The sequence below is a fragment of the Trichoplusia ni genome, chromosome 12 (assembly GCF_003590095.1).
Source record: "Trichoplusia ni isolate ovarian cell line Hi5 chromosome 12, tn1, whole genome shotgun sequence".
In the NCBI taxonomy this organism is placed as follows: Eukaryota; Metazoa; Arthropoda; class Insecta; order Lepidoptera; family Noctuidae; genus Trichoplusia; species Trichoplusia ni.
This window is the reverse complement of record NC_039489.1, coordinates 9,359,797-9,386,052: the sequence shown is the minus strand read 5'-3', so window position 1 is coordinate 9,386,052 and position 26,256 is coordinate 9,359,797. Positions and strand designations below refer to the sequence as shown.

At 35.1% G+C, this 26,256-nt stretch overlaps 1 protein-coding gene across 1 annotated transcript; it reads left to right on the top strand.

Annotated features, from left to right (window-relative positions):
• The first annotated feature begins 1,109 nt into the window (after nt 1-1,109).
• LOC113499599 lies at nt 1,110-21,555 on the top strand. The gene is made up of 16 exons (XM_026880112.1): nt 1,110-1,778; nt 6,753-6,976; nt 7,194-7,376; nt 9,105-9,318; nt 10,808-11,019; nt 11,539-11,718; nt 12,667-12,817; nt 13,193-13,353; nt 14,108-14,173; nt 15,185-15,416; nt 16,541-16,812; nt 18,049-18,262; nt 18,870-19,081; nt 19,776-19,961; nt 20,365-20,662; nt 21,089-21,555. The coding sequence occupies exons 1-16, from the start codon at nt 1,730-1,732 to the stop codon at nt 21,445-21,447; spliced, it is 3,213 nt and encodes a 1,070-aa protein (XP_026735913.1). The 5' UTR covers nt 1,110-1,729; the 3' UTR covers nt 21,448-21,555.
• Nucleotides 21,556-26,256: the final 4,701 nt, after the last annotated feature.

The window sequence follows — 26,256 nt, the reverse complement described above, 5'->3', positions numbered from 1 at the left end:
ACGATCAACATTAATATATTCCATACTTTCTAAAGTCTCATATAGATGTTATAAGACGATTGTGTTCAGAATCTATACAAATTGTCATACTTTGAGAACTGACTAAAGTAGAGTTAATATTGTAGATTAAATTTATAAGAAGATAAAATAAAAGATTAAAGCCCCCGACAAATAATACACTGAGATGTGGTAATTGATACTCCCACTAGATATAATTTTACTATCCAAATTTATCATCAAACAACAAACATTCTTCCCCAGTTGCACCCCTTACAAAATTTAAACGTTTTTTTTGTGATTCCACAGACAGACAGACAGACATTTTTTAATACATATGTGTAAACGCGGTAAACGCCTTAATGGGTATAGCCCAAACAAGATTGTTTTATTTTTTTCTAAGCTTACCTTCCTTCCCTGTATTCAAATACTGAAATTCCCTACTACTTTCTTATACGCCACCTGTAAAGCCAAGATGGGAAATAGTTTCTGATTTCTAGCTAAGTACCTGTCTACATATAAAATCTGGTAAGCTGACGTCCCACATATATGGATATGTGGGACGTCAGCTTACCAGGTGTTGTACGATGTTAAATTTTATTTTCCCTGATGTAGAGTCCAGCTTATTCAAAGCCGCTTAACATTTCACTTGTCATATTAAACCAAAGCTGCTTAGGTCTTTTTCGTCGTATATACGCATATTAATGAAAATTCAAGTCAATGTTTACCGAGATGTACTTAGCCATACTATTCAAATAATCATGTTTTGTTAGTAATATTTGCTAACCGAGAACAAAAGGGTATTTCCCAAATGTATGATTTAAAAATCAATCGTAAAAATCCATGTCTCACGCGAAAATTTTGAATGATATAGAATCTTATCTGCGGCTTGATTATATATTAAGTAGAACATTGGAATTTACTCTTATTAAAAAAAATTGATATGGTTTTTTAGTAAAGATGTTGAAGTAGTTTGAACCATGTGTAGTTGGAAGGTGGTAACGAAATACTTTACATCCCAAAATACTCTTCGTGCAAATATTTAACCTTCAGGCTTCGCGATGACCATCGTACTTTAGGAGGGTAAGGATAAATAAAAGTCTGTAGTGTAGTCTCCAGTAGAATTGTCCGAAAGCTTTACCGCGGCCTCGGTACATTCCGGGCGAAAGAACATAGGCGAATTTTAGTCAGAATAAGTCGAACACTTCCTTCCACTCCGCCCAAAGTGGAATGTGTCATTTGATAATTTCTCTTCCTAAATTATTGGGTTTTAGTCCTCAATAGCCTGAGTGTGTTTGGATGACTTCCTTGCAAACAAAGAAAAAAAAATAGTACCCCGTAGCACATGTATTCCAAACCTTCTGATTTTAAAAACACGTATTACCGATTTCTATACTTATCTCACTTTTTCCCACAATTAAGCACGTTAAGTTAAAATACTCTATTGTAGTAATGAAGGCAATAAACAAACATTCATTGGCAATACGGGCCGACGTACGTTGATAAACCGGTCGCGATGTCAGTACAATAAAAACGCTTCTCGTCACACAAACGTTGTGGTCATTGCTTAGTCGCGAACAACGCTTTGGTAGGATAGCTCGCGTCGCTATGTACGTAAAATAAACGTGAGTGCAGTACATAGACATAGTGATAAAAGTCAGATGGTCTCAGCAAATTCCGGATCCTAACTCCGCGTTGAACTTAAATTAAATACTATTTTGTGGTTTTCCTCATGGTTAGTGTTTCCACGATGGCTTCTAAAGTGTTTGTGTTGTTTATCGGTGAGTTTGTTTACTTATTTCTTGTAAAACAAGTTAAATACAATTCTAATACATTGTATTATTCCTTCGGCTCAGTTTCCCAGTAGGTTGGCTTAAAACTGTTTGTCCTTTAACATGTGAAAGGTCAACGTTATTGATTATACGTGGTCTGTTTGCAAAACTTACTTTTTTTGCGAATACATGATGTCAAGGAACATTTAATCCATAGACAATTCAATTTAAAATAAACATACAAAATAAACTCTGTTTTGTTCTAAGTTTTTTGACATGCGAAGACATTAGGAAGTCATTAAGTATTATGACTTGAGGACTTTGTGTGATTCAAGGCTCAATCAAGTATATTTTTGTCTTTATCACTATCGTCCACTTGTCGTCCCACTAGTTTCTCTTTATAAAACCCGAAATCCTCATGTCGTCGGTGCTAAACTTGTGCAAACTCGGACAATAACTTTTAACACATTCTTTATAACCGTTCCACTTCAAAGTTCACGTCATCTCTTGCAAAAACGACGGATGGTTCATTTAGGTACAAAGACTGCTACGTAACATTTTATCCCGTAAACAAACTATAGCAACGTTTTCCTTGACCGGTTTTATTATTATCGAAATAAGTAAACTAAATATCCACTCTATTTTCCTCATAGCTTCAAGCTAGAGTTTTAAAGTTGTCAGAGCACTTTGAGATACACTGCCATTACTTGCCTTTTTTGCAAAATAATTCAAAGCTTCATTAAAATTTTTCGCTAGTATCTACCTAAGTTTGATACTGGCCGTTAAAATAACCTGGTTTCTGTACACAGGTGTATAGACATGAAGAAAGTTAATTTATAAAAAAAATATTTGGAAATAGATTCCTTATAAAGCGTTGAGGCAAATTCTAGAGGAACAGATTTTAAGCTTGTAGCCTTAATAATTTAACTAGTCAAACTTGCAGTTAGAGTAAGCTACGTCATCTCACATTTATGTGATTTGAACAAAGGTTTTTACACTCATCTAGCAAGGACGATAATGACGATGTTTTAAACATTAGAAACCGCAAACACTATAAAAAACATCAAATATGATTAAGTGACTGCAAATAATGGTAAAAAACACAATTGAAAATCAACTGTAGGTGAAGAACTGAAGGTGGTGATTCCCATGTCTGTCAATAGTTAACATTAATTTAAGACAACCAGTAAGAAAGAAACAAATTTGGACTTTCTCACTAGCGTCAAATCGTGCAGTGGCACGAGATCGAACTACATTCGATTGCCTAATGGCAATAAAAAAGAACCTAACCAGTTTCGGAGTTTTGTTAAAGCAGTGTTTTGGCACTGTGTCTCAAGTTCGATTTTTGTTGTCAACTGTTCGTATAGTTGATATCATAATTTTGAACTAGTCAATATCAAGTTTTGACTTTTGGAAACCTGTTCCATTTTCTGGTTGGACGGGTTTGTCACATCCTCAAAGTTTTCAAACGGAACATGTTTAATCTATTAAATTAAACCAAGTGTTTACCATCTACAGTTCATTCTTTGGAGTTACATTTACTCGGCAGCGAGGGCTCACATGAAACAATACCATTGTATGTCTTCTGCTATTGATAAGTATTTGAAAACCTGCACAATGTCTAGGAACAGTGAAACGAAAAATCAAATAATAGAGAATAGAGGGCGAGAAAAGACGTAAATTGTATGTCACCAATGGGCAGTCTGCTTTAGCTTACAATGGAATGACTTAATCTATCGTCTGATTAAGACTTTCATTTACAATACTTGTATTCTTATACTAAGAGTTATTTGTACTGAACCCACATTTTCACGAGTCCGACTCGCACGTGACCGGTTCATGTATACCTTGTAAGATATAAAGTATATTATGTATAAAAATTTCAAGACTTGCCTTCGTCGACATCTGCCAGTTTCCTCAAACCACCGGAGTTTAATAGCACCTTAATTACCCAGTAATAACAAATCGATTTAGTAACACAATAGACCTTTGCGGTTTTTATTTATCTTAGAAATATACTATTCTCATCTGCACACGTACGTAATTACATACACTTGTATAACAAAGTGTGTTAGTTCATGTATTTCGTAGAAATGTACTTTATTCCTTACATTTGAAACACTTTACTGAGAGCCTACTACTCGTATAAACTTATTATAAACGCAAAAGTTTATAAGGATGGATGGATGTTTGTTACTCGTTCACGCAAAAACTACTGAATGGATTTAGACGAAATTTGGTGTACAGACAGTTTATGATATGGATTGACAGATAGGATAGTTTTATCCATATTTTATATTCCTGTGGGATCATTTTTGATTTGTAGTGGGCAGAGCCGCTTTCAACAAATGTTTTGTTCATAAACGAAGGTGTACACCATCGTTGTAATTATACTCCAACTCCTTTTCTTTGTACGCCTTAAAGTAAATGTATTTTGGTAAGGAAAATGTTGTTTGATATGATTTGTAATGTTTATGTGATAGTGACCACTAATACGACAGGTTATCACCGGGTCAGGGATCACGCGAATGATAACACGGAACGCATATTATAAAGACTACCGTCGCATTTTTGTTAATCTTAAATACTCTGACAGTTGTGTATGCAAGAACAATTAGGTAAGAGAGGATTATATCAATTTGTACAATATTTTTTAAAATTCCGCTTGAAAAAGTCAAATGATAGGCGACATTTTGCTATCCATCTGCTGTTCGTCGATCTTGTATGCTGCTGTTAATACTTTTACTTATTGTTTAAGGTTTATATTTTATCAATTACGTAGGTATACAATTCTATTCTCTGATGTTGATGAAAAACGATGTATGGAAACTTAAATTTCAAATGATGTATAATCGTCGATTTGCAGTCCTTGAAATCGTGAGATTTTCACCACTATTGGTATAATTAAGAACTTTTCAGTTCAATAAACTATCGTCCTACGCGGGGATCGAACCTATGACACGGACAATAAGTTTGACGTGGTGATATAAAGCGCTCGGTTATCCGGATCGTCTGTAATTCATCTTTATAGACCATATTAAAGTTCTAGAGGTAATAAAATGATGTCGCAATTGCCTTTCTGTTTAATTACAACTCAATACCATTATAACAAATTGATTATTACATCACTAGTAGCCATAAATCTAAGGTACTTTGAGGACATTAACCTTGCCATATTGTGTAGGTATTGGAAATAAGTCAACCTCTTGTCACGTGCAGAAAATAATTATGTTAATTTTCACGTGATAGACTTATTTACATCAGAACATTAATATACAAGGTGTTCCGCGGAACATAGATAGGCATTCGAGTAGGTACCGTGTTTCGGAAGGCACGTTAAATTGTGGTCCCCGGCTGTCATTCCTAAATCTTTGACAGTCGTTCCAGGTAGTCAGAAGCTGGAAAAGTCTGACAACCAGTCTAACCAAGGGGTATCGTGTTGCCCAGGTAACTGGGTTGAAGAGGTCAGTTAGGCAGTCGCTCCCTGTAAACACTGGTACTTAGCTGAAACCGGTTGGACTGGTAGTCGACCCCAATATAGTTGGGAAAAGGCTAGGCCGAAGATGACCTATCAGGTCCACCGTCATTGCGAACCGGTCATTACTACTTTTCCAAAAACCATGTATATTCGCTATCAGTATCGAAGCTTCATAATTTGAATGGAGGACAGATGAAACCTTACTGTGCCTACAAAATTATTATTATTGATGTATTCTGTTTATGAGGATAATAACCTATACGGTCAAAATTATCCACTTTGTATGTTTTGATTTTTTAATGCGTCATTACATTTCGACGTTTACCTATAGGTGCCATTATTTCGCAATTCTCGAAACTGTATAAAGTTAAGTCCCTCTTACAAAAAATAAGGAAACTTATTTGCATGTTACATGAACAATGAGTATGTCACTGACAATGTAGAAAATAGTATTTATTTGCGTTTTTCTGGTATAATTGTTGGACTTCGATGGGAAGGAAAAAATGATTGTAGTAATCGGCTTATTTATTACGAAACATAATTGAAAATAAAACATTCGTTAGTTAAGCTAAAACGCGAGAACGGGTGACAGATTTATCCTATTTTAGTCCTGAAATATTTGTGGAAGGACTTCAAGAAAGGATCGGTTTAAACGGTATTGAAAATACTTATAATATTAATTATAGGTTTAAACGGTAGTAATAAAAATGTTAAAGTTGCAAAAAAATGTATTTTATCATCGACTGTTAGGCGGTACGTAGTTCGAAAGGACAGTTAGTCAGAATATAAATAAACTAAAGAAAAAATAACAATCAACTAACTTTATATTTAAAGTCTTGTGTTGCCGCATAGTTTTTGTTGACAAAAAAACGAAAAGCGTATTTTGTTTTTTCAAACAAACATTACGAAAAATAAAACTAGCGTGTCACAATTAAAGTAAACGTCAACACACGCACTATATCGAATCCTTTTAAACACTATTTCTATTATACATGCAGGTAAATTATTGGTTTTCCCCGTGGAAAACCCAGCATTTCATTGCAGTGCCGGTGATTTATTACAATTTTACTTTACCTAAGTTTTACTGATAGTAAAATAATGTGTTCTCATTATGCAATGTACTCATTTAGGTCATAGAGATATTGTATAATAACTACTATTATTATTTTTCACTATTGAAATAGAGGATCTTGAAACCTGAAACTATTGATGTAGTACAGGATGTAAAATTGCCTCCTTTTGTTTTTTTTTGCTGACTGAAGATGACGATTGATAAAGAAAAAAATCCTAATAAAAAAAGGGTTATGTTTGTAAGTTTGTAGGCAGCCACGTCACGAACTACTGAACCGATATTGAAAATTATTATACCAATAGAAAGCTCATTACTTCTAGGAAGGTTCATACGCTATACAGCTCGAGTCAGTTATGAAGCTATTAATATCTAAAAGTGAACATAATAGGAAAAAAGGTTACATAACGTACTAATCCATGTTCCTTTCACACAGCCTCTCTCGCAGTATGTTCGTCCGCCTCCCCCCCAATCGACCCTCAGCTCCTGCAGTCCGTGTTTGGTGGGGCCGCACCAGCTTTCGCCGCTCCTGGCCAGGCCGCACCTGTCCGCCCTGCTACTGATAATAACACCCTAGTAGACTTGGACTATTGGGACTCTGCTGACAACTTCAGTCCAGCGCCCGCAGATTATGATAAATTTGATTGGACGTTGACGAAGGTAAATTGAGAGTTCCCTTAAAAAAAAACACACACAAAAAATAATTGAAGAGCATGACAAGACAATACAATTTATGCATGCGGACTTGAACTTTCTCGGAGATTTGTTATTATTGCATGTCCTGGTTTACCGTATTTAGAATGTAGACTGAGAGACTGACGACAAATAGATAATTGCCAGCAGTCAGAAATTCATATCAAACGTAATTCCTTTTCAGCGCGTAGCTGCATCATCAGACGCTAACTTCCTCCTGTCACCTCTGGGTTTGAAGTTAGCTCTGGCTATCCTCACAGAGGCGGCCACTGGAGTCACACAAAACGAGCTCTCTTCTGTTCTGGGCTTCGATCTAGACAGAAACCTGGTCAGGAGGAAGTTCTCCACCATCATCGAATCGCTGCAGGTTAGTTTGGACTACTGTTTTAAGTTATCTAGAATTTAGGGACAGGATGACGCGTGTATTAAGTACAACCTATCGACATCATTATGATACACATGAAAATCAATAAGCCGACCATTATATGGAGTTTATTGTGTGTTCTAGCGGTCTCCAGCAACTTTGCCAATTTGTTTATTTATTGGGATGTCTTACTATATGACAGGTCTTCCAGTATCCCTCAAAATGTAAGGAAATTACAAGTCTTATCCACGTTCTTTTAAAACGTAATTTCATTGACATACATTCGAACGTTTCTAGAAATGTCATATGACTAGAAACCCATTTCTTAAGAATACGGTAGTCTATGCCTGAAACCAAATGCTAAATCTGCAATCAAAATGACAATTGATATTAAAGCTAAAGCCGGCACAAAATATAAGGCGGGGTATCAAATCTCTGAGTATTTATTAATCGTCAATCAATTTATAAACAGTCTTCTCAGAGTAATTATTGAAACAAGTAGTTTTAATAGGCTTCAGTGTTTTGCTTAATAGTCATACTTTGTAGCGATTGATTGTAATTATATTTGATGTAGACAAGGTGCATACAATGTGCTAAAGGTTTTTGCAAATCGACCTGAAAATGTTGAGAGATGTATTTGTGCTTTTTATTTAGTTAAGTGATGTAGCAAAAAATATAGCTTTAAAATATGCTTACTTATCAAAATATTGATAAGCAGCAGGGTTTTTCCTCGTCTCTTTCTTAGAATAAAATAAAATTGTAACAAATCAATTCTACATTAGGGAAAACCGGGTATGATAGGAACAAGGTCAAGTTAAGTCAATATCAGGTCAAGTTTGGAACAGGGTCACTTTTGGAACTAATAGGTACTATATTTTGTTATACCTGCCAATATTTTTGATAAGTCGGGAAATCCTTGTAGACACCCATGCCCTCTGTGGTGTCAGGCTCTTTATGATTAAATCTGATCCGCCGTGCAACGTCTGCCGCATTTAGTCGGTGCTTGCTTACCTGCGGCTGGTTGGCCTATATTGAAAAGCTTCCTCAGTGCGTCCTTGCCAGAGTCCATTTGCAATGACTACCACTAGTAAATGCTTTTGAAACACGTCCCTGCATATAATGAAGTAGTTTTTTTATCTAGAAAACCGCGATAGAATTTAGGGTTAATTTTGGAATAAACGGATAACACTGGCAATTTTTTACTAAAGATAGGTTATAGACCATCTTACGTCCTAAACAAAAGAAAATGGTTAACGGGGTCATTTAGGTCCAAGATCCCATACAGTAATAATTTTACAAGTCTCGTTGAATACAGTAGTCGGTGACTTCAAAAACCGTCTGGTAAACCCTGAAAACGCGGAGCCTTCACATCGTGACGTCACTCAAATGTTTTATCTCGTCAAACTGGAATCGCTCGGGTGCTGGTATTTAACTAGCTTATTTCCTCTTGCAGAAGGTAAATCTGCATCTATGTATAAATAAAATGATGTAGAAGTATTGTTATTTCTGTTTAGTTATGACGATTTGTAATGAAGGATTATACCTGATTTACTTGACATTGTATGGGTATTGCGTGAAACATTATCCTTATCAAATTTGTTTTATTTATTACAAATTTGATCGAAGCATATTGAGATGACAACCAGGTTGACTGACCAACTCTTCACCTCTCTTAAGTCAGTCAAAATCTTTTGAGACGATAGCTTACTGAATGACTTATGTTGTTTTCAGAAAAAGTCACCGCAATACATCCTGAACCTGGGGAGCAGGATCTACATTGGCGACGATGCCCAACCCAGACAGAGGTTCGCAGCCATTGCGCAAGAGTTCTACAAGACTGAGCTGAAGACGGTTAACTTCAACGACCCTGCTATAGCCGCCAAAGAGATCAACAATTGGGTCTCTAATACCACTCAGGGAAAGATCCCCACCTTGGTCGACGAAGGTTTGTTGCATTACCTCTTGCACCTAAGTGTTCATGGGACTACTAATTTCTACAATATTTTTTTTGCTGTAGTAGCAAACTCCGTGATATCTAGTGATTGCTATCATTTCATTGTACTATGATTGTATACAAATAGCTGTTTGAGGGAAAAGTAACTCATGATATGGAATGAAGGTATTTGTACCGTTTAGTTGGAAGCAGTAACCGAAAATTAACAAAGTCGAAAAACAGCAAATGGATTGTGAAAAAAAATAGGTATACCGAAATAATTATAGCCTATCTTTGAACTATCACTTGTACTAGGGAGAAGAGGTGATGTCATTTGATCAATACCTCTTACTGTTTAAGTGAAGTATTTAATCTATCGCAATTTCATCGTGCCTATTTTGAGTCACTTCAAAGAAAATAAAAGTTAATCAATGTACTGCAAGGCTTACCTTTACCGAGTCTAAAGAAGGTAATTTAAAGTGAGTCACACAACATATGTACAGAACATGAATCATAATTATACTAGTTTGTCACCAACTTGGTTATCTGATCAATCTTTGTACAGAACTACTAAAGGTAGCAGTCAGAATACCTACATTAGCTACATTAGTGCTTTGATGACTCGTTCTGCATTGCCGTATGAACTAAACGCGTAAGACGTTTAAGCTAAGTCACTAAGAGTCTGACCCTACCCGCTTCTTACCGGTGGCGGTTGGGTGTCTATGAGGATCCCCCAGTTGTTATTTATTCATTGATAAATGTAGCAACTTTTTGTACGATATGTTGTTCGTGTCAACAGCGGATAGTTTTAATATTTTTTTTTTACATAGCAAGTTATTTATTACTATAAGCATACGTGTTTTACATGAACATACTAATTTAGCATCCTGATAGAACTCGTAACTTATGGGTATTGTTTGTGAAAAAATGCTAATTTTTATGGCAGTGTTAAATTGTGGAATTACGCGTAGTGTAAAAAAGGTAAAAATAATGTATAAAAGACGGATGTTGACATAATCACACAATAGACTTGAAACATAAAGGGGTCAATGTTATTTAATAGTTGTCCTTATGTAATTTTTATGAGTCATCTAATGTTTGTCGTTGCGTACTTTACGGGGTTATTTGAGTGACTTGTGTTATACTGTAGTTCACACACATACATTCACTGTTTCGTTCATAGAATTTCATTATTTATCGGTTAACATTCGAAACCACTTAAATACAATAGTAATAGTAATAGTCCTTATTTTTATCCTTATCCTTAGCATCTGTATTGGATATTTTTACATTCCTTTTTTACTTTTAACTTTAATCCGATGTAGCAGTCAAATTAAGAACTCAGGTTAACTACATAGATTTGGTAAAAAAGAGGGCTAAAAATAATTAAGAATCATTTAATTTTATATCCAAAGAATTATTATTATTACCTAAAATCACAAGGGACCAAGTCACTTTCAACCTTGCGGATTCAACTTAAGCTTTACTTTCCATTACCCAGATGACGTCGCTGGCATGGTGGTCCTGGTTCTCAACACCCTATACTTCAAGGGGAGCTGGCGCCACCAGTTTGCCCCCAACGCTACGAAGAACGGCCAGTTCTTCGTCTCTCCCAAGATACAGAAGACCATCCCCTTCATGAACGTCAACGACAAATTCTATTACGTCGAGTCTGCGAAGTATGACGCTAAGATCTTAAGGCTGCCCTACCTTGTAAGTACTAGAAATGTACTTTATATAGTCATCTTGAAGACCATGGTCATTGGTCATATGTTTTCGACTCGGTCACGACGTGAAGTCATTGACACGGTTAATGTTTACGAATATACGTGAAGGGTAATTTCTTGGAGGATTAACAGCTGATATATTTGTTCGTTTGATGATTAGTATAGGTATAAAACGGGATTTCAATTGCATTAGAAAAAAATCCGTACTAGACGCTTAGCAAATCTGAACACGGCTGTCACTTGTTTTACTGTTATAAAATGCGGCCTTGATACGATTCGCAAGAATCGGGTGTTGTAGCCCAATTTGGGAGAGGCAAGCATTGGCTTAGCAGAAGATTCCCACATTATGATTTTTTACATGATTAAAATTACTGCTTAGCCCATTCATATATTAGTTTTACCTGGAATCTACATACTACTTTAATCATTCTATAAGTACTATTCCAATTAATCCAAGTTAACCAGCTGTCAAAATTTATCTTTCTAATCGTCACTGAATTTGCAGGGCAACAAATACGCGATGTACATAATAGTCCCCAACTCGCTGACGGGTCTTCCTCGTGTGCTGAACGACCTCAGCGACCTTCGTCTGGAGCTGACCAACCTTCGAGAACACCAGGTCGACGTCACCCTGCCCAAGTTCAAGTTTGAGTACACTTCTCAACTGGACGGCGTTTTAAGGGAGGTAAGTCTATAGTGGTTTGTCAAGCATGAGCAAACATGGTCATGATTGAAACTTCTTTATATTAAAAGAGTTTGTGGAGTAGAGCAGTAGGAAATTTATAGACTGTTATTGTAAGGATTTTTTGATGAATACATGGATTATTGAGCAATAGGAAATTTTAGGAGTAGCCTTAATACAGTAAAAAATAATTTCATTGACTGGCTGTAGCATTAAGTTTCAAAATTTGTAATATTTTGCTCATAAACCTTCATATCAACAGGTAAACCTAGAAACTACCTTTATTTTGTATTTTTTATTCAAACTCCATTTATGTCGAAGACAAACGATAAGACTAGCTGTTACCATGTATTTTTCTCATATAATTCCGCAAACTGGTCGAATAAGAATAACTAATAGCTTTCAAAGAAATATAATTAATGCAGACATTAGCTCTATGAAGCAAAATCAAATATGACTAATTAATCTAAGTAATTAACTGGCCGTATTGACTTATCTTTAAGTGTTCTGGTGATTACCAGCTGCATTCATTACTAAATTGCTGGTTTTACCGTTGTTATAATCCTTTTTGTAGTTCTTTTATGAGACTACATCACTAATGAGCATCATTTGCTTCTTTAAAAAAACATCAAGTATGGACTTAACTTTGTCTTGTAAAATTTTTTTTGATTGAACGTTACGAGATAAGGTGCAATATTTTTCTTATTGTTTGGATGATGAACACCTGGTGACAGAGTTTAAAATGTACTGTAGGCAACTCGTGTGCCGGCTTCACAATGTTTTCCTCCACTTACTTAACGGGATTTAAACCTTGATCGACGTTCCTACCACTAGGCGAGCACTTCTTCTACAATATAAAATTAGACTTAGGTTCATTATAAGACCTCATATTTACCATAATACTTCAAGCACCTGATATTGAAAGCTCACTAAGTGTGTCATAATTTCCAGTTGGGTGTAAGACAAGCCTTCGAGGAAACTGCCTCGTTCCCCGGCATCGCTCGTGGTCAGCTTCTGCACCAGCGTCTCAGAATATCCAAGGTCCTGCAGAGGTCTGGCATTGAGGTCAACGAACTTGGCAGTGTAGCGTACTCCGCCACAGGTAAATTAAATATTCAGAACTGACATTACATTTTTACATAATGTTGATGAGGGTCAAAAGTCCCAAGTTAAACAAAAACAATGGCCGGTTAATTTTAACTGTACCTACATTATGAACAAAATCTCTTAATTTGGAATTAATTGTGTTTAAACTAATATTCTTCTTTATAAATAAGAAATATACAATAGGTAAGATTATATCTAGGATTTTCGTAATAATAATGTAGTGGTTTCTTAGGTTTACGCGAATGTTAGACATTCTATATGGATCCATATATAGGATTTTCTCCTCTAACCTACTTTTTTGAAGACCATAAAACGTATTGATAGTGAAATTATATTATGAGAAATGACTACTATAACCTCTCCTTTCCAGAAATATCGCTAGTGAACAAATTCGGTGAGGACACCGAAGCCAACGCGGAGGTTGTTGCCAACAAACCCTTCCTGTTCTTCATTCAGGATGAGGCGACCAGGCAGCTCCTCTTCACCAGCCGCGTGGCTGACCCCTCCTCAGCTGACGGCGCCTTCAAACTTGTATAAAAGATGACCGAAGCACATAAGACATAGACATGAGAGAGAAGATGGCGTTTTAACTTAAAACTTATTTGTATAAGCGATAGATGGCGTTGTTTGGCCCTGGAGAAAAATCTCCTTCGCTTATTAAGAACCTCATGACAAGTTTTGGATTCAAAATAAGAATCAGATATTGAAATACAAGTGCATCCACTATTTAGATAATTTATTTAAGTACTCTTTTTTAATTAATAGCGTTTTTTTTGTGCTTAATGGCGACCATTTCTTAAGCTATCACCTATTAAGTATTTGTTCCCAAAATCTCAACAAAATAGTAATTAAGTATCTACTATAGACATGAATAGTCAAGCTTCTTTGTGTTACTTGCCGATTGTACAACATATCTGAGACGGAATACCTAAACAGTGCCATTGTACGTCGTTCGATGAATTTGAATAAAAGATGATGATTGTGATAGTATGTGTTTTATTTAGTCCACTGGCTTTTGTTTTAGGATTTATATGTCTGTCAATAAGTGATTACACATAATTTACAAAAACCGACTCCAAACTTCCCTGTACGTATTAAAAATTACATTATTAATCATAACTCAACAAGAAATATCAATGAAAAGAAAGCTTTTGCATACAAAAAGAACCAGTCAAATCGGTAAAGAATGATGAGGTTATTTAAGTTTAAAAAAATATCATATTTGAAAAGTCATAATTTTTAAATCTTTATAACCTGGTTTATTGTATGAACATAATGTGCACAGTATACTCTTGATACTTTTGGGGAATTTCAGCCTCCGGAGTTCGCAGAAAGATGCGAGAAACCCAAGGTTATTGAGGCGTGTTATCAAAACACGTTGTTCGGCATCTCTCTTCCACACCCTAATAACATCAATTAAGGACTTGATGGTAGGCTCCTTGAACAACCCTGTCACTTGATCAGCTAACAGGCCACGAAGGACGAGTGCGTCGTGAAGCGCATCCATTCTTATGAGGAGTGAGGGATGGACTCTTTACATCTATTCTTCGAGGAAAGACACTCAGATACGTGCAGCAATCACATGACTTAAGCAGAAGAAGAAGAGAGTTTTTAGTCGGTGAAAGTCTGAAATGTTCCCACGCCTTGCCTTGACGTGGGTTTGAAGTCATTTGCGTTTCACCTTGGAAAACACAAAAAAGTAAACTTAGAATACTAGAAGGAGAGGATGGATAATTTTCAGTGTGTATCTGTACCTTACATATATAATAATATGATATACACAACAGCTGCTTTGAAAAAAGGCCTTATAACAAATCAATCTACACACTCGGTTAGACCGATTAATCGTGATAAATTGAAATACTTCCGCATGTAAGATTTTTTCTCATATTTTTTTGTTAGCTAGCAATTATCGCAGTAAAAAAGGATACGATTTGTGCCTAAGCCTTGGAAATCTCGTCTCTCGCGTTAAAGATCAATTCTTGGATAGACTTACCACCGAGAATCTTAGATTCCGTTAAAACTGATCCAATTAACTTCACTTTCCTTTATCTTCTACCAACGCAGAACTAAGATTTGTTTCGGTATCAGGCTAAAACCTGCAATTACCTACATAATTTATTTCTTGAACCCTAGCGATATCCTGACTGCTTTCTTGATTATCGTTTTTTACTCATTATTTATTATTGATTGGTATATGTTTACATGTAGATATGAATTAAATGCGGAAACAGCTCGAATTCAAATTATCGACCAAAATTAAAATCAATATTATTTCTCTTAAAACATCAATCAACATATCCGTTATGAATTATAATAATATTTTTGAAAACAGACCTATAAAAAAAACAAATAAAATTGAATTGCAATCAGTTCGAACGTAAATACCCCTAAGTTTATAACTCGTTACTGTAGAAAAAAGGTCGCATTAGTCATTAATGCGTCACACTTGTTTCTGGGCTCACAAGATTTCCAAGCCAGTCTGTTTACAAGCCATCGTGCAAATGGTCGCTTATTCAGCGCACCTTCTTTTGTATTGTTTGATTATGTGAATATTGAAAAAAAGGTTAACGAAATGAGGGCTGTTGCTATAGGTAAGTTTTGCTTTTAATATAACACTAAAAACTGTTGTTTTGAAGTGGTCGAACTCGTTTTTGTCATTTAATTGAGATTGGATTTGTATGGTATTAATATTTTATAATGTTTTCCTTTATATTTATATGCATATAATATTATTTTTTTTGCTTGTCACTACTTAATTGATTCCATTCCTCAAATCGTTATAAATAATACATCAATATTAAAACGCAACTAAAATCGGCCTCGTGTGCATCAGTCTGTTAGTAAGTTTGAGGAAAGTACATAATTTAACATAAACTTTTACATATACAAATGAGTGGGAAAATCCGCAATATGTAATGCACTGCAATGTTTGACATAATAAGGATATTATTCGTTTGTACAATTCGTGATACAGACTGCTCGGCAAAAATTAATTGAGCCGCATTGTCGCATGGATAATAAGCAATTAGAGACCTTTGCCAAGCAGTCCCGCGTACGGTAGCGATGTAATAGTAGCAGGGGTGAATAGACCCTGAAAGAGAACATCATCAAGGCACAGAAGAGCAGAGTTAGAGTAGACGTTACATTAGAGTAGACGGTTTCAGTTGGACGTATGTCCCTACTTAACCCTTTCAGAGTAGGGAAATTGCATAAAACTATATAAATACAAATAACGAGATATATAAATACAAGTTTTAAAGTTTGCTTCCGTAGAATTTATCTCGGCAATTGTACTGTGCCAGTGAACCTACCAAGAAATGGTGATTGAACGAAAACCGCGGCTTTCGATTCTTTGGTCGATCAGAAGAATCACAACTATCTTTAAGATCTTGATAAGAATGTCGGTTTTACTTTCGTAGTAAAAAGACCATAAACTGTTTTAAGTACTTACTTCTATGAGACTGTACAAGTTACTGTGTCGATTTTGTAGAGGTTAGAGTTTTAAAGTAAGCAATAAAATAAAAGGACGTAAGGTGAAATAACTTTTTGCTAGACGTTTTATATTCTTCCTAATATAAAGAAAATACTATGAAAATATCTATGCAGTGCTTGCAGCACCAAAAAATATTTTCCCCTTTCAATTTCTAAAATGAAAAACTGAACATTTCGCCATAAAATAATAGAAATAAAAAATCGACATATTTTTCCATTCCAGTTTTAATCTTCTCTTCATTCCAAAGTCTGGACTGTCAGAATGGAAAACCAAAATCTCGCCTCAGTTTTTTCGACATCGATTTACTTCGGTATGCCGCCGAAGACAGAAAGGGGAACGTGATGATATCTCCGGCTAGCATCAAGTCTACCCTTGGGATGCTGTTGGAGGGTGCTGAAGGGGCAACGGCTTCGGAAATCAAGACGGCTTTGAGACTTTCCCCGATTAAAGCCGACTTTAGGGAGGAATTGAGCATGTATTTGACTGCTTTGCAGGTAAATGGGATGTTTTTTTTCTTTTAGTGATGTGAAATGTTTGTTTCCTGTTGAAATTGGAGAAAAAAAAGACATGTTGACGAGAAATCCTAGAAAGAATAACCTTTGTTGTTTCTAGTGCGCGAGTGCTTTTCTGCCAAGTTCCCGATTATAGACAATTAGGTTAATCAGATCATACTATAGATTATATTATTAAATTAATTATTTTAATTGATGATTGTGGTTATTTTTAAGCTTACATCGGTTTCTTTGTAAAGTCCGCTTATGATATAAACTTATCCAGTTTTTTTAGCTTTACTTGTTAAAACTAGAAATGCTCGTCCATATTAATTCTGGAAACTCATGTAATTGCAGACAGGTTTTGACGCAGAAATTCCAAAAATAGACTTGATCAGGTACAAGTATTATGAGTATTATGACTCATATATTCGACTAAATATTCATTTTTTTTGTTATATTGATAAGGTCACATTTACATGTAGATAAGTAGGATTCTTTTAGGATTTTAGTTTAGGATTTTCTTAAGTCATTCTAGAATCTTTAGTAATAATAACATTTATTATAGACTCGATACCATAAGAAAAATAACTCAAAGCCCCGCAGTTTGCAGACTTTATCGGTGGATAGTTTAATCACTCTGTTAATTAATCTGGATATGTATGAAAATACGGATATTATGCCGATTTGGTTTTGGCTTGCAAATGTGTTTAATGGTTTTCAAATTAAATTATCGATCAACTGCTTAATTAGTATGGTTGCCACTTACGACAATGATGGAATTGATCCACTGAAAATAAAAAAACAATTAGCCCACAGTTTGTGACTGGGATGCACCTTTTATGGATAAAACACATGACAGATTTTTTATCGGTCGATAATTTATTGCGTCAAGCAAACTACATGCAATCTGAAAGGCTTTTCTTCACGCTCTTAAATCTTTACACTGTTAAACTATCGTCTGTCTTGGGCCTTATCCAACATATTACAACATAGTTTAGCAAAATTCTAACAAACTTAAGACGTATATCAAGAGTGATCCATGTTCGTTTCGCTAAATTTGGTTTCTAGGTTTGTATTTAGAAAATAATATAAACAGTAAAAGTAGCTTTAATTATGGAAAACCTTTAGGATATAGAGAAAGCTAACGTGATTGGAGGATATTCCGAGCTAGTATAGTATTTACAGAAATACTACAGAGGTACTGAAAAATCTTACATGTCTATTGTTAATTTCCAGGCAAATGGACCTACCGCATCCATAGAGAATGCAAACGGACTGTTTGTGGACAAGAACCTGAAACTGAAGAAAGATTTCGAGATGGTTCTGAAAAGAATGTATAACTCTGAAGTGAAGAAAGTGGACTTCAAACAGCCAAAGCATACTGCAGAAGCCATTAATGGATGGGTTAATGCAAAGACCAAAGGACTAATTCCGTCAATCGTTGATGATGGTAAGTCCATAGAAAATGCTTCTTCTACTGTGAGGCTTTATTTCCCCTTGGAATGAAGTAATTTGTAAGAAAGTAATTTCCAAGATAAGCCTTTATGACAAAACTAGCTAATGTCCGCGGGCCCACGTCCCACGTCCAACCATCCCATATGTTAATTCTTCTCATAAATTATATTTGTATCAAGTTTCGTCTAAATCCGTTCAGTGGTTATTGCGTAAAAGAGTAAAAATCCTCGCCACATACAAACTTACGCGTTTATAATACTAGTAGGCTGATTGGATTATATGATAATTCACAATGAGATTGGTATTGTTCTTATGGTTATGAATTAGATCAGGTATTGAGAGAATCGAGTGAGCTGATTGTCCCTTCTTTTGTTTATATCCGGTTAATGTGTCATCAGCTATAGGGCCTGTTTGGTTTATATTGACGATATCTTCGTCCATACAAATATCTCAAAACTGTAAACTGAGCGTAATTCAATGGCTTCTAAATCCAATTGTGAAAAAATAAATATGATAGATCTATCCCTGATAATATCAATTTATTTTCTTCTTTACTCATATAGTTTTAAACTTATCAGTTTCTTTTTCTTTCTTATTTTCAGGCAACATCAATCCATCCGCAGAGGTTTTCATAACGAATGCTCTTTACTTCAAGAGCAGCTGGTTACACGAGTTCAACCCAAGTTTGACACATGGGGATTGTTTCTATCAGGATGGCGTCTGCAAAATTGTCGCCATGATGGATCTTCAGGCTGAGCTGAACTACGCCTATATCGAGGACCTGAGAGCACATGCTTTGGAACTCCCATACCAGGTAGGGAGAATAAAAAATAACAATGTTACCGAATGGTTTCAGAGTTCAATCTTAACGTTTTGGATAGTATTTTTCATTCGCAGATTACAATTAAATTGTTGTAAAATATTGTGTGATTTCGAGGAATAAATTTTTGTCTCAAACATTAATTAATTTAATAAGTGTTTATGGGCACGGTACATGCATGCTTTTAAACTTTTAGACTAGTAGGTACCGATGCATTATTTTAAGTCTAATCATACATCATTCTATCTTACACGTCTTAAGTTGTAATTGTGATCTTTCCTACTATCTTTCCTTCTTAGATTCTATTATTTTGTTAAACCTTTCATTGCATATTCATAACTGACGTATTTAACAGACCAGTTATTGGACTGGGGAGTAAAGGAAACATTGCTTCTCCATGAGTAAGGCTTTCAAGGTGGATTACTATATTTTATAGTTGTTAGTCATTACTATGCTTGCAATTATACCTTATGGTTTAAACTTGTTTTCTATTGATGGCTTATCGAAAGAAAGAATTTGTGGTTCGGTCGACACCAATTAGTAGACTGCCGTAGATGTCAGTTTTGCAGTTGTAGCATAGCCACGGGCTCCTCAAGAAAAGTTATGGAAATAGTCAAACCTTTCATAGTTTTGTCTGGTAGGAGAATGTTATATCGAAGAATATTATCTTTACCTTCACTATTCACAGGGTCGCCGCTATTCCATGATCCTGCTCGTTCCTCAAGACCGAAGCGCGGGCGTGGCGCTTATTCGAGACCTTCCCTACATCGGACTTCTTCAGATCTCCAAAATGATGGAGCCGAATGACGTCATACTCACCATGCCGAAGTTCGACGTCGAGTATAGCGATGATATGATTGCAACGTTGAAAAATGTGAGTAATGCTGGTTGGAAGTAGATGATGAAAAAAAAGAAATTAGGCTTTTGTTTCTTCGTGAATCATCAAGCCAAAGAAACAACGACTAATGCAGCACTTAATATACCTACTTTTTGAAGCGAGATTAGCAATTGTTGATTATGAGCAGGATTTTATGTTTTAGTTCGAAGATTCGAAAGCATTTTTTGAAGAACATTTTGATCCTATAGCTTAAAGTTTTCAAACACTAGTTTTGTTTTGGAGGATTAACTTGTGGTGCAGTAGTAACTTAAATTCTGAAATAAATTAAATCGATTTATAAAGATACCTCCTTCATTTTAATACCTCTTTAACCCATACAACATAACTATCATCATATTGTATGTTTATCATATCCCAAAAATTCATGATTTTGTTTCAGATGCGTATCTCATCTCTATTCTCCCCATCGGCCAACCTGTCCGGCATTATCGAGGGCAACAGCTCCGCCCACATAAACAGCTTCTACCACACCGTCCATATGTCTGTTGATGAGAAAGGCACCATTGCAGCCGCAGCGACCGCCGCCATGGTTGTTCCTCTCATCAATGACCAAGTACAACTGAGAGTTGACAGACCTTTCCTCTTCTTCATAAGGGATAATGAACTTGGCCTTATTCTGTTTGAAGGGAAGATTGAAGAGCCTACTGAGTTTAAAGGGGATGGAGGAATTAAAGCAGGTAATTGTTACTGTTAAGTTTTTCATTGCGAAGCAATTAATTTATTTATTTATGTACACACAACAAACACACAGTAAAACACGTATAAAAAGATGAATTTAATTCGATGTTAAAAGTAATATCGTAAATAATTTTCTTAAACAACAATATTATACGAAGGTATATTAGAGCCAGAGATTTGAAATAAAAACCGGTCAAAAAGGCAACCTCGAGTACAAAGATTTTCGTAAGATGATCAAATCATGAATTCACTAAATTGAATTCTTGGCCATATCTTACACTAGAATATAGTCTTTCATTGCACCTATACACACTACACGTATAAGCTAGAGAATAGGGTTAAATTCATTTATTCTGTAATGCTTAGTAATTAATTTATCTCACAGCCTACATTTTTCTAAACATTACATATTCTGCTAATTCCAGATCAAATTCCATTGAAATCCCAAACGCCTCCCATCAAATCAGTCCCGAACGCGCCAACTATAATCCAACAGCCATTGGAGCCGTGGGTTGCACTACGGCCTATTGTCAGTCAGCCGGCGGACAGCCCACCCATCTGGAACCGAGTACCTTTTACCTCAAGTTCTACTTCTTCTCCAAGTTCACCAATCACTAGTCAGTCTACTTCAACTTCGAATTCGTCATCTTTAAGTTCTTCACCAGCTTCTTCTTCATCCGATGCGTCGCAGTCCAGTCAGTCAACGGAAGCCATCCCGATTGCTACGACGGAGAAAATCAGGAGTGGTTGGAGAAAATGGTTCTCTCGCTATTTTGATATTTAATAGCTTTTTGTAGGTAGGTATAATTGTGATTATTATTTTATGACAGTAATATAAGATTAGCTATGTGTAAGACTTGTATTCAATAAAGTTAATTAAGGCACGTATTAACCTTGTGTTTTTTTAGCCAAAAAATATGAATTGCAAGAGTGCAAGTAAATTAAACTTTGCCTTTGAATTATTATTATTAATCCCAGGCTTTATAAGACCCACTGCTGGGCAGAAGCTTCTTCCTAAATGAAAAAAGTTCGAGCATTGATCACCAGGTTAGCACCTGTCGATTGACGAATGCATTATTCTAATATTTGGGTGTCCAGGTGTCCTTACGATGATTTCATTCACTCTTTATCACTGTTATTTTAAAGTAAAGTACTTAAAAAAGTACACATAAATTTGTAAAAATAACATTAGTACTTCTCTGCATATACATTGAACCTGCACCTAGGGCATAAAAATCCAAACCAACCGGGACTTACTTTGATTAAGTTTCTGGTTGAGTAATAAGTATAAAATAACGATGAGCTTCGCAATATTTTTATTGCAAATGACTAGAATGAGATTTCAAATAAATACTTTCATTGTTAAAAAAAAGGGATGTAAATGCCAATATTTTTGCGCTAAAGGGGGTCGATCGCTATCATGATACTGCAATTATGTTAGAACGATACTCGTACACAATGGGATTTATAATGATGCTCAACTATATCCGGTGTGGTAACACTGGTCATTATTATTAAATACACACAGACACCTTGATTACACCATGAAATGTTGCATAGGGGTACTTGTTATGTTTTTTACATTCAAAGTTTTGTCATTTTTTATCTATAGGATGAAAATATTTTTGCCGCTGTTTCGTGCAAAATGGATTGGTAAGATCATAGCTATAGTCGATACAAATTATTGTCTAAAAGAGCTAATTAGTCAGATAAGAAGATTTCTTAAACATAATGGATATGTATTTTTTTAAATATAAAAAAGTGTTCTCACAGGAGATTTTAACTAATTGATTCTGCCGAATCTTAATATTTTTTAAAAGATAAGAAAACAATATTATTGGAAATGTATCTACGACTAACCCAATCAGTAAATACAGTTTTTGAAATCGGGCACTACCTATGACTAGCAGTGACCTCAGCCAAAAAAAAACGAAGACGAAAAAAGTTCGAACTGAAAAATATCAGTCATACTTACTTAACAAATAAAAACTTTACGAATTTCGGATTAACGTAAACACAAAGGCTTATTTCTTCAAATCTGATTCTGTTGTACCTTAATATAGCTTTGGTGACTTCGAACCAGTTTTCTCTCTTTTATAAAAGAACATATAAAGTGTGGAGATACTTTCGTATAATTATGTCCATTACCACCTTTCCACCTTCCACCTTTATCCACCTTTCCTCAGCAACTGAAAGTTGAAAGATTAAAATATACCTAAGTCGCCTCGTTAGCAACCCGTTACTGCTTGCTCTAATGATCTCTGGACGACCTACATTTTTTGCGTTTTCTATCTGCGAGCGTTAGAGACGCTTACTGCTCTGCTTAACCTTTGCAAATAAAAGCTGTGCTTTGACGTGACACAATCAGAGCACTCAGATGCTAATGATCTATAAAACCTTTAAAGTCCTCGTCAAAAGCATAATCTATTTCTATTTACAGTTCGTCGAGTGCTCGATTGTTTTTTGCTATCAATATGAACTGGTTCTTTATGAGAAAAAGGTGATACTATATCTGCACATCTTTAGATCTGCAAAAAAGTCATGGATTTTAAGTTAGGAGCTGCAGCTTGCATAAAAATATTCCGTAGGTGCATAAGTAATTGTAACGAAATATTTTTGTGAGATCTGAAAATTTCTGACTATTTAAGTCACTTTTGCCAAAACATTCTTCAGGATTCATATGTTGACGCACAACATCAGGTTAGAGAATTTATCGATTGAATAGAAAACAAACATCATAACTTAGATAGGAAACATTAAACATGTTTTGCCAAAAAAGTGAAACACCTCTGTACCTTCGAAAATGCAAATAATGTGAAAGGGTAATTTATCATCACTTGGGCCCATTCTAAATTGATGTGAAACTGGTATATTTCTGGAAACCAGATTCAATTTTGGTGAAACCAAAACAACATTAATTGAAACACTCCTTAAGACTTGTATGCTAATTAAGGCTTTAAATAGATATTAATCAAATGATAATGGAACTAGAAAAAATAGCTTTACAAATATACGTGTTAAATCAACTTTTGTCGTTTCTAATACCGTTGTTTATCGTACTTACTTGTTAAGATTATCCACATCTATAGCTATTTAGAAACCCTTCTTGTGTCAACGTTCGACACAGTGTCTTGAATGTCCTATCACCTTACTATGGGCTTAACTTTTATAAGTGCCTTGATAGTGAAATGGTTAGAAGGGGCACAGCACTGACACTGGGCAAGGCAAAAATAATAATAATTCTTTTTTGTTCGTTTCGAATAGGTTCAATTATTATTGTCATTTCCTTCAATTCCATCAGTCTTCGAAAATAAATATTCTATCATAAATAAGCCTCTATTAATTTCAGTATTGGCGCTTGCAAGTAAGATGCATTATCAAAGTAGAATTTGAGTACAAGCCTTCATATTTACGATGTATTTTAAACGTTTTTTGTTGTCAGTAAAAAAATGGCATCCACTTTATTTGAATCCGCTCACGAAGTTTTAAAAAAGTGATGCATAGTTTTTTTTATTTCACTTGTAAGTGGAGCTTTTTTGATTACATTTCTGAGTAGCAAAAAGAACTTATTGCGTGTGAGATAAGAGCTATTTTTCAGTAGATTGGAGACTAGATTACAAAAACTGCATTGAGTAAAAGTTATAAGTTTGATTTATTAGACTTTTTGAATAGTAAAAGTAAAATTTATGTCACGTGAAGATATTATTTTACTTAGTACTTATTTTCCTTTCGATGCTCATGGTCCACAAGACACTTTTTTATTTTATTTTTCTGTATATATTCCCAAAGGGGTATTCCCTTTGTGGATATATGGCCATAACCTTAGAAATGAGAGCCAGTAATGAATCCTGGACTGTCTCTATTTAGTACAATACTTTTTTTCTCTATCTAACTATGTCAGTTTATACTCAACTAACAAAACCTCTTTGCTTATGACCTTAAAAAATAAAAATACATTTCAAATTGCATTCCATTGAAACACCTAATCTTTCAAATCGACAATATACACTATACAAGTTTATGAAAAAATAAAAGATCGCTACTAAACCCTCTGGTATTTGCTGACATGAATTTTGTACATGCAGGGGTAACAAACAAAGCGATTAAGATTCCAAGAAGGGCATAGAAGTTGTGGTTCTCGGCCTAACAGCAGACTGCAGGTAAACGGTCAACTTTCGTTGTTTTGTTTTGTCACATGTAAACAAAACTATAAATAAGAAGTGGATTCCTTAAGCTTGCGTTCTGAACGCTCGGTCGTAAACTTTGAACTTGGAATCGATTTTCAAAGATACTAGATATTTCTTGTTTTTTTTTCTTTTAAAAGGAATGCAGACGTAGAATCTTCATTAGCTTTTTACTACCTTAAAAGGCAGTACCACAGACTTTGAACATTTTTGTTTTGTGTTCCCAAATATTCTGAGCCAGCAAAATTTTAGTTGTTTGTTAATTCACTTTTACACGAAAGCTTTTTACTTTGTTTTTTCAAGCACTCACTACTAGTATTTAAGCATATACGTAGTTTAGATTGGTCATCGGTATAGACGACAAAGCGACGGACTGAATACGCCTTTTAAAATATAAGTTGTATTGAATCCATACTTACAAATATCATCATAGGTTTTTAACACCGCGGATTAAACAAATAAAGAAGTATAATTAACATTACAACTTTTTCTAAGAAAATTTGGAAATATTTTACTAATTAATTCAAAATTTGTGTGGCGGTTGTTCTATCCTCAAACCATAAAACATGCACAGTGCATTGAGGCTGTATAGGTACTAAACGTCTCTTAAACTGTTTGACCAGATTACTTAGAGGCCTGTGTCTTGGCGTACCCTTTAGTACTTCTAGTGTTTATTCAAGGTCGCTATCTAACAATCTATTACCAACATTACGAAATTGCTTTGTTTTCATTATTAAGTCGTTCTATGGGGTATTTAGGTCATTATTTGAACAGCTGTCAATGGTATATATTTGGGCTTTGATTACGCCATAGTGCATATTAATACTTTTGTGGATACAAGTGAATAATATAAGGTTAAAGTCAGCTTGTTTGGATTTCACTGTAAAGTTGTTTTAATAGGACATAATCGAATATTAAGCTTATCTGTAAACATCTAACTTCATTTTAAGAAATTTGAACTGGTCTGTAAATTGTATATGCTCATCAGAAAGATTGATGAAGAACGCAGTGAAAAGCGTAGGAAAATGACAAAAGATGATATTACTGGATATACGAGAGACAATAGCCAAGTATTATCCATTTAAACAAGACACTCGATATCTATGCCAAATATTTTTTATTCACCTCGGTAGGATAATAAGACATTCGTGATAATTAAATTACGCTTGAACATGCAAGGAATCAATCTAATATAATAAGCAATCTTGTTGATAAAGTAACTGTTGAATACAGGGGCTACCACTCACTCTTAAAATACTCAAATTGCATTTGTGAAAGAGAGACGGCGCTCTATGGTGTGTTCTCTCGCGTCCACACCTAGAATAATATTATTATAAGACGTTGTGTTAGGTCCTAGGCTACAGACACTACTTCCTAGAAATATGAATATGCTGGAATGACTTCCGCAG